Source organism: Lissotriton vulgaris, chromosome 2_1 (genome assembly GCF_964263255.1).
Source record: "Lissotriton vulgaris chromosome 2_1, aLisVul1.2, whole genome shotgun sequence".
Lineage (NCBI taxonomy): Eukaryota > Metazoa > Chordata > Amphibia > Caudata > Salamandridae > Lissotriton > Lissotriton vulgaris.
This window is the reverse complement of record NC_141687.1, coordinates 1,994,353,115-1,994,370,211: the sequence shown is the minus strand read 5'-3', so window position 1 is coordinate 1,994,370,211 and position 17,097 is coordinate 1,994,353,115. Positions and strand designations below refer to the sequence as shown.

Here is a 17,097-nt window from a genome sequence, read left to right as displayed (position 1 = left end):
TGCACTGACTCCCCTGCTTGTGGTGAGTCGCCTAGACCTTGCTGGTCTTGACTTTGCACCTTCTTTGCTTTCCAAGTAGTTTGCAGTTGGCAAAGCTTGTTGGTGCTCCCGACGGACACCAAACCCTTAACTCTTGACAACCAATGTTGGACAGCTTGTGAACGGCTCCTTGTCTTCCACTGCTTAGCCTGCTCCTCACAGCTACAGCTCCAAGGTCACCGTCATTTCTTCTACAGCACCCAACATCGGTGGGCGCTCGTCTTCCGTGCCTCCTGGCCACTCTTGAGTGACCTAGACTCTGTCCCCTCTGCTTGCAGGTACTCTTCAGCTGGAATCCACCTTTAGGTTCCCCGGACACTTTCATGTTTTCCAGCAGAGGCATCTTCCTGAAGTTTCCCATTGAGTTCGACACTTCACACCTATGAACCCGGCTTTCCTGGTGTAGGTATTCTAGTTCTAAGGTATCCAAAGGTATCCACAGGTGGGTGGCTCTTCCACAGAGTTTCTTCAGGATCCACTGGGAAAAGTCCTTCTTTAAATTTGCAACTGCGACTTGCCCCTTGACTTGTACTGAGAACGCAGTTGTTTTCCCACTCTGCACACGACCTTCGAAGAGCTCTTAGATACTCAACTTGGGTGGTTTCTTAGGTCCCTGTCACTTCGACGTCTTCTGGGTATAGTCTTGACTCGAGTCGTGGTTCGCATACCACTATTTTAGTATATGGTTTGGTCCCCACCGTTGACCACTGTGTATTCTATGCTACTAACCTGTTTCTACTGAACGTATTATGTGCATTGTGTATATCTGCGGCAAGGAGATATCTGTATGTGTTAGTGAGTGCCATATAATAAATACATATTTTTATAAATACACTGTGATGTTCTTTTTCTCTTAATCTATACCAATAAGTTCTGGTAAAACAAGCTGCTTTAAGCTCCTTCTGGACTAAGCCTGAAGGCTGCTCTCCACAGCTACCACTTGGAGAGCTCACCATAAGGGTTGTCTGGATTGCTGCAGGGTACCCACTTACATAAGTGTGCATCATATACCAAGCCAGCCTTTCAAATTAGCTATGACACTCCCTTGCCAAATGATGCAGTGCCCCTACTGCAGTGGTGAAGTTGTAAAAAAATACTCTCACTGAGGAAGTATACAGTCGGATAGGATTCCTGATAGTAACTCGACCACAGCATAATTCTCCGCCATGTTCAGGATAAGTATTGATACCCATAATGGCGGTAGATTCTGCTTAAAGCTCAGCATTCAAACCCAACTGCAATCCCCCTGGGGAGCAGGTCATTGCAAACCACCTGCTTTTCCATGCATGAGTGTGGACAAGCACCTGAAAATGTTGTAGGCCTTGATGCCTCCATTGCAAATTAGATTGAGGGGTTTATGGGCAAATCTGAGCCTTACTAGGTTCTGACAGGGCTTGCATAGCCATCAGGACTACCGCCATTCATTTTAGGTGTGATCTTGATAGTTTTTGCAGGAGCCATGTTCAATACATTTGAAAACCGCTGTACTTCTGCCAACATTGAGTTGCTTCAGCTTGCACTGTGGTGTATAGCTGCAACACCGGCAAATTTGCATTTAGTGTCCCCAGTTAGTTAGATTTTCAAGGAACAATAGAGAGCCTCAGCAGTAGAGTCTCTTAAATCTATCACTATGCTGTGAGCTAGTAATCATCAATGATTCAATGGAATGGTGGAACGCCCATCCCCGCACACCGAAACTCATCAAATGTAGGCCATCCCACCCAGGACAGCCTCGAGGAGTCATGCACCTATGATGAGCACATGGACAGCATCTAGGTGAGGGGAAAAAACAGACAGGATAGATAAACGCACGACCTCTTCACCCTGAAGTATGTGGGTTATCGCTTCAACTCTGAGCTTTTAAACAGAACATGGAACACCTGACGAGATTGGTGTTTGGCCACAAACATGGGCAGCAGTTCCACCTGCACTCAGAAAGCTTTGAGGACTTTTAAGAATGTCTCAAACAGCTATGTCAGGGTTGTGTCCCGTTCAACACTAGCCCTAGTCTGTTCACCTATACTCTGCTTTACTTATTTTAGAATTGTTTTAACCTGTAGACTTATAATAAAATTAGTTCATCCCATGCCCCTGGCAAATACCAATTCAAAACCCAGAGGGTGAGTAAATTCTACATATTGGTATTCAATTCGACACTCATATCTGTGTTTGCTCGTGAGACACAATGTCCCTCAAATTGTCTGCAGTGCCAAGAATGCCTAATAGCCTTTATATTTTATGTGCATGCTTATACACATGTGACTCCTTTTGTACTATCATCTGTCAATTTAATATGTTTGACACCACCCCACAACTTTTTATGCTCTGCATGCAGCAGGAGAGGAGCACTGGAAAAAAAAGAAACAAGAACTGGCAAAGCCAACAGGTCTCAGCCTTAGGACCTATTGGCTTTACCAATGGTGTTAGGAATGCTGTATTGCATCCTTGAAACTGTGGCGCATGGCTGAATACTAATGGGAAAAATGAGCTATGACGCATCTGCCTGCCTCATTTTGTAGTCAAACGCAACATGCATATGTGCACCTAAAAAATGTTTATCTGCGAATAAAATATTGCATTATAGGCCGATGGTCAAGGGTGTTCTTGGGTAGAGGGAGGTTAAAATGAAAGACGTGGAGGGGTTGCATAATGGGCCTGGATATATGTGCGTAGGAGCAGGTGAGTGGATTGTAAGAATTAGTGCCGCAGGACTCCCACCCTATCGCCCGCTCCCCTAATTCCAGCACCTATATGCAGGAACACCATTAAGTGCATTGCACAGTCTGCATCTAAGTAAAATGAGCTTCAAGACACTGCAGGAAGGGATGATACTCAAACTTTGACAACTATGTTACTGGTAACAAGATAAAATTTGCATGAAACAAAACAGAAGCAAGGAGAGGCAAACTAAAGCAATGGGGGTGCAAAGCAACATAGGGAAATGCAGAAGCAACAAAGTGGGGGGAGAACATAAAAGCAACACAGTAACTATGGATATGAATGCAACACAAGAACAAGCACTGGCGTTGCCAATAGGTTTCGCATTTGGAAAGTTGGAGCTATTGGTTTTGTAAATGACATTTTATATTTATATATCGTTATTGGCATTGACAATAACAATATATAAATATAAAATGTCATTTACAAAACATATAGCTCCAACTTTCCAAATGCGAAACCTATTGGCAACGCCAGTGCTTGTTGTTGTTTCACCGCCCATGTTTTGGGGCGCCAGAATCTTGACATTTTATTTGAGTGTTTTCAGTAGAATTTCAGTAGATGACAAATCTTCTTGGCGAGCCTTAGTTGGCTACAAACGGGAGACATTCTACAGCACAGTTGATCGCGAATTATAATTCTTATGGGCATGTCACTGTTGTGAGCTTTAGAGACAATACGTTACTTATGACAATATTTCGAATGAAGTCGGATATATATAGGATGTAACTGTGAGCATTTCCAGTGAAAATATACATGTCGAGGTAACTCTCTTGGGAGACGTATCGTCAGACGTTATAATGCACCACTAGCCCAGTGCTATCTTTTATAACTTTTTTATACATGTAAGAAGCCTAAAAGTTATGGGAAAGGTGTTATGATGGCGGGATTAAAGTATAAAGGAGAATTAAATGAGTGCCTGAATTACAGCGCGACCAGCAGAGGACTACTAATTAAGGTCAATAAATCTGAGTTTGGTGCCTGCTCCACAGAACTGGAAATGACCCCAAAGCACAACTAGGAGACTACAAAGAAGTGTGCGACTTAAGCCAACTAATGGTAAACAATGGGCGGGCTGCAAGCGCCTTATTGTAAGCAATAGTGTCTTGCTAGCGCCATGCTGCTCACGCAGGTTCGACCCTTAACAACAAATCGAAGACAGTGCCAAGCTCTTAGGCTGCGTTGGAAAATATTTAAATAAATGTCTTCGTCTCTATGCTGTACCCGCCCCCTTTCCCTCCTAAGCATGCGCGAGAAGCATCACTCACTGTAAACGCTTTGCTCAACTCAGAACCATGTCTGGCAAAATCTTGACTCTGCCGAACATTGTTACCCCTATCTGTAACGGTTTTACACGCACGAACGTGCCCCGGTCAAAGCGCGAGAGAAAGAAAGTTTTCTTACTTGTGGAAAGAGATGGGCTTCTCCTTGTCGTACCTGTTCCTGCAACCGTAAGCTGAGCAGGACTGCACCATCTTCACGCCGAGCACTACGACTGCTGCGCCCTTTTAAGAGTGGACGAGCAACATCGATATGTGCCTTTTTGTTTTTAACTAATAACTAGTTTTTCGCTACCATCTGATTGCGTCTTTATTTATTGAGTTAAGGGAAACAGACGCCCTTCTCCAGTCACCAAAATGGCCGAAGCAGCTTCATAAGACGTGAATGTCACGTGATTGAAAGAGATCCTTGCGTCATAGGCTGAAGCTATTCTCACCATGACCGTGCGGCGATTGGTGTGTAGCTTGCTAGTCCCGCCCCTTGATCAATCACGATGTGGAGCAGAATTGTACACGAACTGCTATTACAATATCGATATCGGACCTTCCTGAACACCAATCTATGTATAAATGGGCCGGTATTTTTTTGTGAAAAAGATGGCAACCCTAAGACCTGTCTACTTTGTATATAAAAAAAAAATCATATTCTCACTGGATTTGAACCCCCTTCGGTACACAGGAGATTCCGGGCGTTGATGTAAATCATAAAATAGTAGTGTGAGCACAGAATACTTTACCAACACAGAACTGGGCGGAATAAAAAACAAGTCAGGTCCCGGGCCGGCAGCCAATCACAGCGCGGCCCGGGAAATGTCGTCACGGGAGTGTCCCGGGCCGGCAGCCAATCACAGCGCGGCCCGGGACAAAGGGGCAGGACTTAAAAAAAGCCAGAGAAACGCCCCCGAATCGCGTTTTCCCGAGAAAGCGTGATTGACAGCCTCTGTCTCCCAATGGCTAGCCTCCATTTATGGAGCTAGCCAATGGGAAACAGAAGCGGTCCGAACATCCCTACTGTAGACAAAAGTTTTCGATCTGGGAGGGGCACTGCGTGCCCCTCGCCAGGTCGAAACCTAAAAAGCAGGAGGGGCAGGGAAGCAACACAGATGGGGCGAGTGTGGGGAGGCAATTGGAAGAAGGACATGATCAAGCAAAATGGGGAGGGGTGGTGACAGAGAGGAACATAATGAGAGATGTACATGAGGGAGGTGGCGCATAAAACCCACACTCTTATGAGCTCTGTAAAATATATATATTTTTTTTAGCTCATGTCCACTGTAGTGTCCTGGGTCAGAGAGCACTAGGACCCTGCACCCGAATGTTGGGAGGGGACAGCAACCGGACACCACTTCCGGTCAGGGAGAGGAGAGGGCATTCAGGGACAATGAGGGCACTGGGACAGACGTGCATGTGGGCACAAGAATAGGAAACCGAGTACAGTAAAGATACTAACCTACCTGTCTCCGCGTGGCTTCTATCTGCAGAGACACGACAACTGGCGACGATGAGGTGAAACCCAAGAAATCCAGAAGCGCATGCCCCATCTACAAAGTACAAAATGAAGCCAAGAGCCCACCCTGATCCGCCGACTGCAAGAAGCAGAAGCGCATCGTCGGTAGTCCACCCCAGTTGCGAGGCAATGAAACCAGGAACCTACCCTGGTCCATTGTGCCCCCAAATGAAAACTACGCAATCTGGAGCCCACCCCGATCACGAGGAGAGAGGAGCCAGGAGCTCACCCTGGTCCACGTACAGGTGACTGCAGCAACATCTGGAGCCCACCTCAGCCGCATCAGTACAGAAGGTGAGCAGAGAAGAAGCGGTGCACCTGACGTGACCAAAGTCGACCGCGGACTGAAAGGGCAGCCCCGAGCCTTCCACATGTAGATTTCAAGCTGAAATCTCGTGAGAGCTCAGCAGCCGTCTTAAAGTCAGGCGGGAGAGCCAATAAGAGGCTGAGAAAGGCCCAGCTGCCATTTTAAGGTCAAGCCATTGAGAAGATAGCACATTTCGCCCCACAGAGATCCAGGCGGCCATCTTAAGGTCAGGCGGGAGAGCCAATAGGAGGCTGAGGACGTCCCAGTGGCCATTTTAAGGTTAGGCAAATGAGAAAAAAGTACAAGGAAAGGAAAAAGGGCGAAAACTAAGGAAATACCAACGAAAAAAGATTAAACAAAGTAAGAAAAGTAGAGATGGAAAATAAATTACAACAATATAAAGGAGATATAATGAAAGAAAAGAGAGCAAAGGAAGATGCTGAACACAAAAGAAAGAAAGGCACCTCAACAAAATGACAGAAGATGCAAACAACAAGAATAGCACAAATGCAATCTTCTGCAGACCACGATCGTTCAGTTTATCAGAAGCACAAACAGGTATTAGGTGGGAGAGATGGAAAAGACAATTTAAAAAAAACATACGCGCCACATGCAAGGCATACACAGATGATCAAAACATAGACTTGTTCCTAAATTTAGTAGGTGATGAGGTTGAAGACCTGTTAATAACATTTACCCGAGATCAAACAGCAACATACAAGGGACTGATAAATAAAATGTCTCACAGACAAATTTGACCCCAAAGAAATGTAGATTTTGAGAGGTACACGTTCAATACCACGTGTCAACTAGCAGAGATGTTCCTTGACGATTTCACGACCACACTGCGGAAACTAGTAACCTATTGCAAATTTGTCAAGTTTGACAACGAACAAGCAATACGACTGCGCATTATTGAAGGCTGTCAGACAGTGGAGTTCCTCATGTGAATTCTGAAGGAACCGTCCTCGCTAGAGAGAATACTGACCATGGCCCGAATGGAGGCCAAAGCAACAACACATGCAAGAAAAATGGAACTGGGATAAGCAAGAAAAGTGGAACAAGCGCACCACGTAACTGGAAATGTCAAGAAGAGAGACAATACACCGCCCCAAGAAAGAAGCAAGAAAGAACGTGCTATCGATGCGGATTTGAGTTTCCACATGCTGGTGTGTGCCTGGCAATGGGCCACAAACAGGCAGTGCAACAGAGAAAAACATTTCACAAGCGCCTGCATGAGTGGAGACCAGCAAGACCACGGACAGGGCCAAGTAGGTACGCAAGGCACATGGAAACAGAGAATCTCAGTCCCTCAGCTGAATCGGATGGAGCAAACACGCCAGTGGCTGCAAAACTGCTGTATCTGATGTCAGATGCCCCAACGGAAGCCCACACGCCAGAACACCAGATAAAGAAAACAGTGACAGTGAACATTGAGGTATGATGTCACAGCACAAGCTTCGTTTTAGACAGTGGAGCTACATGCAACATCATGTGCATGTCAGAATATGAGAAAATGAGGGTGAAACAACCTTTATCACCGTCCACTGTTGATGTATTCACCTGGGTCTCAAGAAAACCAGTAGTGAACATAGGGAAATTCACAGAGACACTAACTTACAAAGAAAGGTAAATCATAGAGGCAAATACATGTACTACGAGGAGACAATCCAGCACCATGTCTACATCACCGCACAGGTGATGGGTCTCTCAGCAATGACCTACAACATGTCAGAAAGACAGTACATTCTGAGAGAGCATCTGGCCATTCTGCAAGGGCTGGGCAAACTAAAGGAAAAACAAATAACACTGCATATCAATGAAGCGATCAAACCTGTGGATCAGCATCACCAAAGAGTGCCCATACATCTGCAACCACAGGTAGAAGAAGAAATACAAAGCCTGCTGGCACAGGATATCATAGAGCAGCGGAAGGACCGACCCCTGGTTATCTCCAATTGTAGCAGTAACAAAGAAAAACACCTCAAAGATTTGCAACTGCATCAACATGAGAGTACCAAACACAGCTGTTGAGAGGGAAAGGAACCCTGGGTCTCACCTCAATTACATGATCAGCTGTCTCACTGGCGCATGCAGATTTTCAAAGCTAAATCTGTGCAAAGGATATCATCAACTGGAGACTGATCCGTAATCACGGTACATCACTACCTTCTCCACTCACATGGATCTTTATCTCTGCGAGCGACTCAGCTTTGGAATATCGTCAGCAGCAGAGAGATTTCAAGAGATCATAAGGCATGTAATAAGGCTGGTGAAGAACAGTTTAAATTACAATGATGACATCCTGTTGATCAGCCGTTCAGATGAGGAGCACGATAAGGCCCTACTTGAGGTCTGCAACCAGTTGAAACAAGCAGGCCTAACTCTAAATGAAGACAAGTGCGAACTAGACAGAAGGGAACTAGTATTTTTTTGGACACGTCTTTTCAAAAAAGGAAGGAGGCCAGACCCCAGCAAAGTGGAGAGACACTGGAAAAAGCAAGACCTCCAACAGAAGCAGCGGAAGTGAGGTCATTTCTTGGTTTAGCAAGCTACTGTGCTCGCTATATAAAAGACTTTGCCACAGTGAGCACACCTCTTTGGGACCTAATATAGCAGGGTCAGAAATTTCTCTGGACACAGGAATGTAGTAGGGCATTTTAGGCCATTAGTCACTCAGTAATGGCTGTAGATCATCTTGCCTATTTCGACCCATCGCTATGCACTGAGCTGACTGTGGACGGTAGCCCGGTTGGTTTAGGAGTAATCGTAGCACAACACATGCCTGGTAGAGATTCGCCCAGGCAAATTGTTGCATATGTGAGCAAGAATTTGTCTGACACTGAAAGGGCATACTTCCAGCCAGATAAGGAAAGTCTAGCAGTGGTATGGGCATGTGAAGACTACCACATGTATATTTACGGAAAACCATTTACCATTGTAACAGACCATCAGGCTTTAGTGACAATATATGGGAACCCAAACGCAAAGATACTGCCACGCATTGAAAGATGGGGAATAAGACAGATGGATTATGATTTCAAGATCGTGCACAAGCTGGGAAAGGAACTCAACCCCGCTGACTACATGTCACGACACCCCCTACCACAGGCACCAGAGAACACATCAATGGCAGAAGAATACCTTAATTTTGTGTTAAGGTAGAACACTCCTGCACCAATAACAATCACAAGAGACAGCAAGGGATGCCACAATGCAAGCAGTCAAAACAAGACAGCATAGATGGAGACACATAAACAGCAACAGGACCATGGGAGAAGGCGTTAACAGGGAATAAATGCTGGCATTCAAAAACATACACGAGGAACTCTCGGAGACAGAAAAAGGAATCCTACTACGAGGAACAAGGATAGTAATGCCAAATTCATTACAACTTCAGATTGCAAACCTAGCACATGAGTCTCACAGAGGCATGGTGACAACAAAAAAGATGCTACGGGAAAAAGTATGGTTCCCAGGCCTGGATCGACTGGGGTAGAACACTATCTTAAATTGTCACCTATGCTAAATAACACAACGACCTGCAAAGCAAGAACAGCTACAGATGTTGGAGCTTCCAGGGGCAGTGTGAACAACGTTGGCAGCTGACTTCTATGGGCCATTGGACAAAGGCAATTACTTGCTAGTGGTCATTGATGAGTACTCCTGATTTCCCATAGTACGACACGTCTCGCCAATGTCAGCGACAGCAAGGTTGCCAATACTTGATGACATATTTGCAGCCTTGGGTTCCCCACAAACAGTAAATACAGACAACGGTCCTCCTTGCTCAGGAGAGGAGTTTCGCAAGTTCATGTACTACCAAGGGAATCACCATTGGAAAATACCGCCTCTGTGGCCACAAGCAAACGGCATGGTGGCGAGGTTTATAGAGAACATAAAGAAAGTAGTCCAAAGAGAAAAGCTAGTGCAGTACTGCATAGGAAAAGCACCCTGTCAAACACTAAGATGTTACTGAAACACCCCTCACAGCTCCACGGGACGGTGTACAACAGAACTTGTGCTGGAAAGTACAAGCAGGAAAAGATTACCCCAACTAGAAGCAGAGGCGCCACCAGATCACAACAGCATTGCAGCAAGAGACCAGGAAGTGAAAAACAAGATAAAAGTCTATGCGGACGCCAGGAGACATGCAACTTCATCGCACCTGAAGCAAGGGGACTCAGTGTTGGTGCGCCAATGGCAATCAAGAAAATCAGACAGTCCATTCTCAGACGAACCACTAACAATAATAAATGTCAAGGTGCCAATGATAACAGCTGCACCGGGCCCCTACCGGATCATAAGAAATAGTTCTCACTTCAAGGGACAAAAGACACTAGGTGAAGACGGAGGAGACACAGCAGCAAAGAACAATGAAACACATGGAAAAGAGGAACTTATGGCCAGCAAGGGAAGAAGGACACACAACGTTGAGAGACAAGAAGAGGTACCACAGAAGAAAACGGAAGGAGCATGTCCAAGAAGAGTGAGCAAAAGAACAAAAAGACTGATTGAGGAAATGTAATGATGGGGATCAGGAAATCTCATTCTCTCTCTCTCTCTCTCTGTCTCTCTCTTTCACTCTCTCTAACTTTTCCGCCATTTTCTTTCCACAAAGGGGAGATGTAGTAACCTGGGTCCGAGGGCACTAGGACCGTGCACCCGAATGTTGGGAGGGGACAGCAACTGGACACCACTTCTGGTCAGGGAGTGGGGAGGGCATTCAGGGACAACGAGGGCACGGGGATAGACGTGCATGAGGGCATGAGAACGGGAAACAGAATAAAATAAAGATATTAACCTACCTGTCTCCGCGTGGCTTCTGCCTGCAGCGACACAACATGCATGAGAGCTGAAAGACATACCTTTAATGTGTCGTCGTCCAGTGCGTTTACTTCCTCTATAAGTGTGCCCAGCTCTTCGGGAGGAATCATAGACATTACTGATTGGCCGGAGGAAGCCGAGGATTGAGACAGATACTGTTCTTGTTTATTTTCAGCGTTCTCATCTTCTTTCGGGCCTACTTTATACTCTCTCAGTTCAGAAAGGCTGTGGGCAGAAAAGCGGAGGAGGGAATTAGAACTCTACTAAAAAAATCAATACACATTGCCTGTTTTAGCATTTCACCAATTACAGACTCTCAAAACTGGAAAAAAGTAAAGCTTCTTCGAGAGAAACCTGTCTGGCGTCTGCTTTAGAGTTTCTTTTTGATTTCAAAGTATTTTATTAATTTTATAAGCAAGTAAATTAGCGTTTGATGTAATGGATATACCACTCAGTGGAGCTGGTGTTTTAGGGAGCAAATGCTGCATTGGGGCAATTCGAGGCATTTGCCTAGGACACCTCAGCAACCAGCCCCAGACTGACTCTCAAAGAGTTACATTTGGCCATGTGCTGGGGGAACTGGGAATCCAAGTGTCTCTTCATCCCGGGTACTCAGAATACGTCGTCCGGCAGTGATTACTTCATAATATATATTCTCCTTGTTTGTACCGCCGTTTCTTGGATTTTCTGAGGATGTGTCTGTGTATTACAACATGCTCTAAATATGAGACCCTGGAAGTTAACTCGTAGTAGGCCCCATTGGCAGCAGGTGCAATGGCTGACCTTTGGGGGCCATGGCATTGCTCATTCTAACCCTACTCTCAGGGCTCATGGGGGAGCATGCATCAAAGGGCCTGTAGTTTCTACTCCGCGCCCTTTCCTTAGCCCTGCAACAGTAAATAAGACGCACTATGAGTTACAAAAGGTGAAATAAGGCTTCATCCAATGATGTCATTGGGGTGAAAGGGTGTGTGATGTCAATTAGCTGCTCTTTTGATGAGGCGACGCACATGGTTTTAACCAGGTAAAATGCATAATTGCACTGGATCACAAACCTGCTGTCATTGCTTCAACATTTAATTTATTCTTGGAAGCAAAAAGAAACTACCAGGAAACTGTTCCATTTGATCTAATCATTTGTCAGAGTTTAGAAGACACCTTATAGCCCATGTTGTCTAATATTTATTTTTAGCACACAGGGACATGCTTTGCTTAAATATCATGCAGCCTACTTATTATGTTTACTTATGGGCTATGTCCTGTACGTAAGAGCCCGCATGCACTTGCAGTGCTTAGTTGAGGTGAGGGGCAGTGTGTGCGACTGTGCTAGAGTTTTAGTGTTCCGTCTGAGCTGACCATGTGACGTCACCTGGCCAATGCCTGTGATGTCACAGTGGAATGTGAGACAGGTTTGAAAAGGGTAATTAAAGGGAGGGGGGGGGGAACAAGCAGGGGGCGCAGGTCTTGCTCCACTGACACTTCTCCCGAGTCCTTCCTCCGGAGATAATCCATTAGGGCAGCCTTGCTTTCAAACTCTACCCAGCACGTCGGCTCGTGTTAGGATGGGGAACTCCCAGGCTCCCGGCACACATCGTGTCTGAACCGCGTGAGCCACAGCTTATGTAAGTGAATCACTGAGGTGAGCGGAAACCCATAGTATTTCAGGATTTAAAGGGGATTAGGAGGTCCCCTGCAAATGCCATTGCCGTAACGAGACATAGCGAGAATCTGAGGCTCACGAATGACTGCGAGCAGGGCGGATACCAGGCTGGGTGAGGGGATGATGCCCAGGGATCCCTGAAGGAAACATATTACCATACGGGCACAAGCAGGAGCACGGGTGAATTAACATGAGCTTCAGATTATAAGAGGGTCTTCTGTAGATAAATTACAGTTTAAGCTGTTTTGTAAATGGTTTGTAATGTGATACTACAAAGTGGGCCGGATGGGTTGGATGTGTCCACTTTCCTAGTAGAAGCCACTTCCGGCCGTTCAACCAGTGGATTCAAAGATGCCAAGCCTGAACCAAAGACAATTGCTATGGACATGGCCAATACAAAATAATTCAGAAAAAGATACAATGCCTACCTGTCCCATGCGGCTTGTGTCCAGATCTCCAAGAGAGCCGAGGCAAGACACAACTCCTCTTTTGCTGGAGGTTGCCTGGGCCTAATAACACATATCCATTTGACACCATTTGATGCCTACTCTCACCAAGGAAACCAAAGGGATGGTATACCTGACACTCCTTATATCTCACCATGCCCAAAAAAACTGAGTGTGGAGGTATAGCCAAGACCAGTGTGCCTAAACCACCGGAGGCACTCTCAAATGAGCTTGAGAACTGCGTTCTTTCACGCATGCTGGTGAATCGGGGTCCTTTGTGAACACCACAAGCCATAAAAAAAAGGAAAAAAACTTGAAAGGAACTTGACACACCAACATATGTAAAAGAACTGACTAAAACTATTGTGACAAATAGTTTGACCCACTTCCTCAGTTCAAACACCATACTTAGGCTGCCAAGCTTAGTTAATATTGCTGCTTTTGTTATTAATTATGAAGAGTTTTCAGTTTTCCCCTGCCCTTGCTTAATGTTTGTTGTCATAACATTACTGCTGTACGTTTTAGGGGGAGCTTTATATTATACATTTGAATGCAACGAGATAGAAAATTCGTACATTGTCTTTAAAAGAAGCAACACGAATTGAAGAATGTAATCTTTGCATCTTAGCTCTGAATCTGCCACTCTGCACTATACCTCCCTCCACGAGTAGGCCTTGACAGCTTGACCTGCTACCCTGAATCCAAAGCCTAAACACCGATGTGCTTGGAAATTCCGAGAGCTTGCAGTAGTTTCTGGATGCGGTGGTTCCAGAATCGACAGACAAGGCTTGCCTTAGGGTTTGACCAGTTGGTCCTGAGTTTCCTAGGACCTAGGGAATTGACTGATTTATCATTCTAGCAGTGGATATTCCCCTGCTTCTTTCATCAAAGAGATCATTTATCTGTGGATGCCTTTAGGTATCAGTCATTTCATCTCTATTCGTCAATGTTTGTGTATCCCAGTTAAGGTAAGGTATGTAGATCAAGCATTCAGCTTCTACATGTAAGATAATGACACCCAGATCCTCCTTAAAGTTGAATCCCATTTGGTGGTCACTATTTACATTTTCTTTTCTAGCTCCCAGGAGACTAATGATAGAATGATGCCATCAGTCATTTATTAGTGCAGTGGAATGTAATAGAGCCCCTGCATACACATGTTGACTCTTAACTGTGTCCTGTGAAATGACGGCCTAGTTATCATTTGTCTATTTTGATGCTGGTGTGAAAGGGCCAAGGGTTTGGGACTGGCACTTGATTACCCGTAGTTCGATATCCCAAAAGTTCCCAAAAATAGACTTTAACAGATGTGGCCCGTAGGCTTCTACTGAGCATTTGTTTCTTCCCAAATTAGAGAAACTTTGTGCGGCAGCCATAACTTGTTTTTATCCCTACCTAGTGCCCAACTACAAGAGGTTTGTTAACTGACCTGGCATTCTCCCCATCTGGAACTACTGATACTGAATGTATCTCTAATTCTGACCAAGCTGTGGGGGATTAGCTCTGATTACATGTTAATGGCGAATAACATGTAGGAGTCTGTGTATTCGCACTGATTCCTGAATTTTTTCACTCTTTGCTAGAGTTTCACCTGCACTTTGTGTCTGGTTTTAGTGTGCAATAACTTCTACAAACTCTTCTAAGGAGTTAAAACTTTTTTTTTTATTTAAATATCTTCAGCCTTACCATTTGGGAGGCCATTGGATTGTTTACAACTGTTTTTATAAGCCTAAATCAACATTTAAGAGTCCCTTAACCTAAGGTGCTGAGAAATTAGCTTTGAGCAAGCCACTGTTTTTATCCCATGACTTGCACACCCTGACACACAATACGTATTTGCTCCTTCACTGACAACCTGCACATTGTGGGTTCCCTCATCCACACAACGTACATGCTCTTCCACATGCAGCAGCTCTGGCCACATACTTTCAGCTCTGCTGATATAAGCTAAGGAGTGTGTGGAGAGGCAAACTATTTTGCACTTGAAGATTAGAGGTTAATGCAAACGGAAATTGATAGACCGGGCCCTTTTTGCAGGTTTATCCCCAAACTTTTTGCCTTTTGCCGCCTATTTTTTTACCCTGTTTTTGTTGGATATAGGATTCTGGGCACTTTACCACTGTTGATCAGTGCTAAAGTGCATATGCTCTCTGTGCAAATTGGGCCTATGATTGGTTATCCAGGATTGGTATATTCAATTTACTGGTAAGTCCCTGGTAAAGTGCACTGAACATGCCAGGTCCTATCAATCAAATGCTACTCGTGGGCTTGTAGCACTGGTTGTGCTACCCACATAAGTAGCCCTGTATCTCAGACCTACCACTGTAGTTTCTGCATGTGCAGTTGTTAACTGCTATGTTAACCTGGCAAGTGAACCCACTAGCCATTCCCTAACCTTTCCTTTTCTTACATGTAAGGCACCCCTTAGTTAGGCCCAAGGTATCCCTATGGGCAGGCTGCAGTATATGTGAAAGGTAGGGCATGTACTGGTGCGTTTTATGTCCTGATAGTGAAATACTGTGTATTTCGTTTTTCACTATTGAATGGCCTTCTGACCAGTAGGATAGTATGGGAGCTGCAATGTAACATCTTACAAGTGCAGCTTTCCATTGGGCTAAGATAGAGAAATGGAGTTAAGGCTCTCTGAACTGTGAATTTATTAACACACCTTTTGGTAAAGGTGGTTTTTGAATTATGTATTTGAAAATGGCACTTTAAGAAACTGGGCATTTTTTTGCTTTACTATTCTGTGTGTCTCTGACTTTGTGTATTCAGCGTCTGGTTTTGGAGTGACAGGAGCTGGGGGTGTGCATTCACTCTAGACAGACACAAGGGGGGTTGAGGTGTGTCCTGCCTTGCCTGGGTGACTCATCGCTGGGCTGAATAGACCTGGGCTGCATTTAGAAATGTGGGAGGAGTTTCGCTAGCATCTGAATAGGCAGTATCTCCTCTGCACAATGCTGTCTCCAGCCCCTGTTGTCATGCTGGACCAGGGAGCACAGGACCGATTTGGACTGGACTCAGAGACCCTTGCCACGAAGAGAATAATGACAAAATGGGGTGTAAGTATGAGACCTTAAACCCCAGGACCTTAGATTACTTCAAGAAACAAGAGGACCCTGCCAAAAAGAACAGTTGAAGAGCTGTGTGAGGAGCGCTACATGTTCTTTGTGAGGGGCCTGCAGTTGCTGTTTCTGTCTGTGGTGGAGGAAAAGGACTGACTCTTTTTGCCCTGGGTATCCTGCTTGTGAAGAATCTCCAAGGGCTTGTGTCTGCTTGCCTCCTGTTAGAAGCCTCAGGGAGATCAAAGACTTCAAGAAAAGACTTGTGCTACAATTAAAAAGGAACCTGCCTGGAAGGAAAGGACCGCTGCCCCAATTGCATGTGGGGTGCGTCGGCCTGTAGTTGCTGCTCTTCTTTGGCGCAGGAGAAGGACAGGACTGTCTGTTACCTTTTCTGTCGCAAAGAAAGTAAGCTTGTATTGAGTGCTTTGTGTATGCTGCCCGATGCGTGGGCTCATTCCACAATAAAAGAGAAAGGAGCACTTTAATGAAGCACATGGTGAGCATTTTACTTCTAGTGCCCTGAAGTGCATGGTGGGCGTTGTTGCACGGAGAAGCAGTGCAGTCTTTCCACTTTTCTTCGTGGCGCCAGGAGTGCAGCTTTGCCCCCCCTCCTCTGTGAGGAATGGGCAGCGAGAAAGGGAAGTACAGCAATGTCAGTTAGGACCAGCCAGGGCGGACGATCTGCGCCGAGACATGCTGAGGTCAGTGCGGTGTTGCCCGCCCCTGTGAGGTGGTAGAGGTTAACTCGAGGTTCAGGGCAGAGCCCTGACCCACAGTGATCGGAACCTGTAAGGAGAAAACCGTGCCGGCCCGTGGCACCATCTCCTACGGCGGGCCATCGGAAGGGCCCCTGCTGAGGAGAAGACGCCGCGCTGAGGGCTCACGTTGACTACTCTCTCTTTCTCTCTCTCCCACTGCGGGCCGTCAGCCCCATCAGCACAAGTACAGACATCTCCCACCCCATGGGGTGCCTTCAAAGTGAGGGAGGAAGTTGCCTCCCCTGTCTGCTGTAGGAGCCGGTTCCTTGAGACGTGAGGACTGCTCCCACCACAGCGAGTGTTGAGGACAGCTTCAGGCCATGGCAGCTGCACCACGCGCAGACGGAGAGCTGCCTTTCCAGTTCTCCACACAGGGGTAGAGGGGAGAGGGCGAGGTCTCCCTGCTAATGGCTATGGTTTGTGCCTTCCCCCATCACCTAGAAGGATGCACCGTGAGGGGGCATGTCCTCGCCTGTAGCGAAACTGGGTG

General features: G+C 45.8%; 1 protein-coding gene across 1 annotated transcript in view; it reads right to left on the bottom strand.

The window, feature by feature from the left end:
* IL16 (interleukin 16) overlaps positions 1-17,097 on the bottom strand; it is a 471,977-nt gene that overhangs the window by 90,881 nt on the left and 363,999 nt on the right. Inside the window, exon 15 of the mRNA XM_086958218.1 lies at positions 10,720-10,903. Coding sequence (XP_086814344.1) covers positions 10,720-10,903 — 184 coding nt within the window. The remainder of the gene's footprint in view (positions 1-10,719; positions 10,904-17,097) is intronic.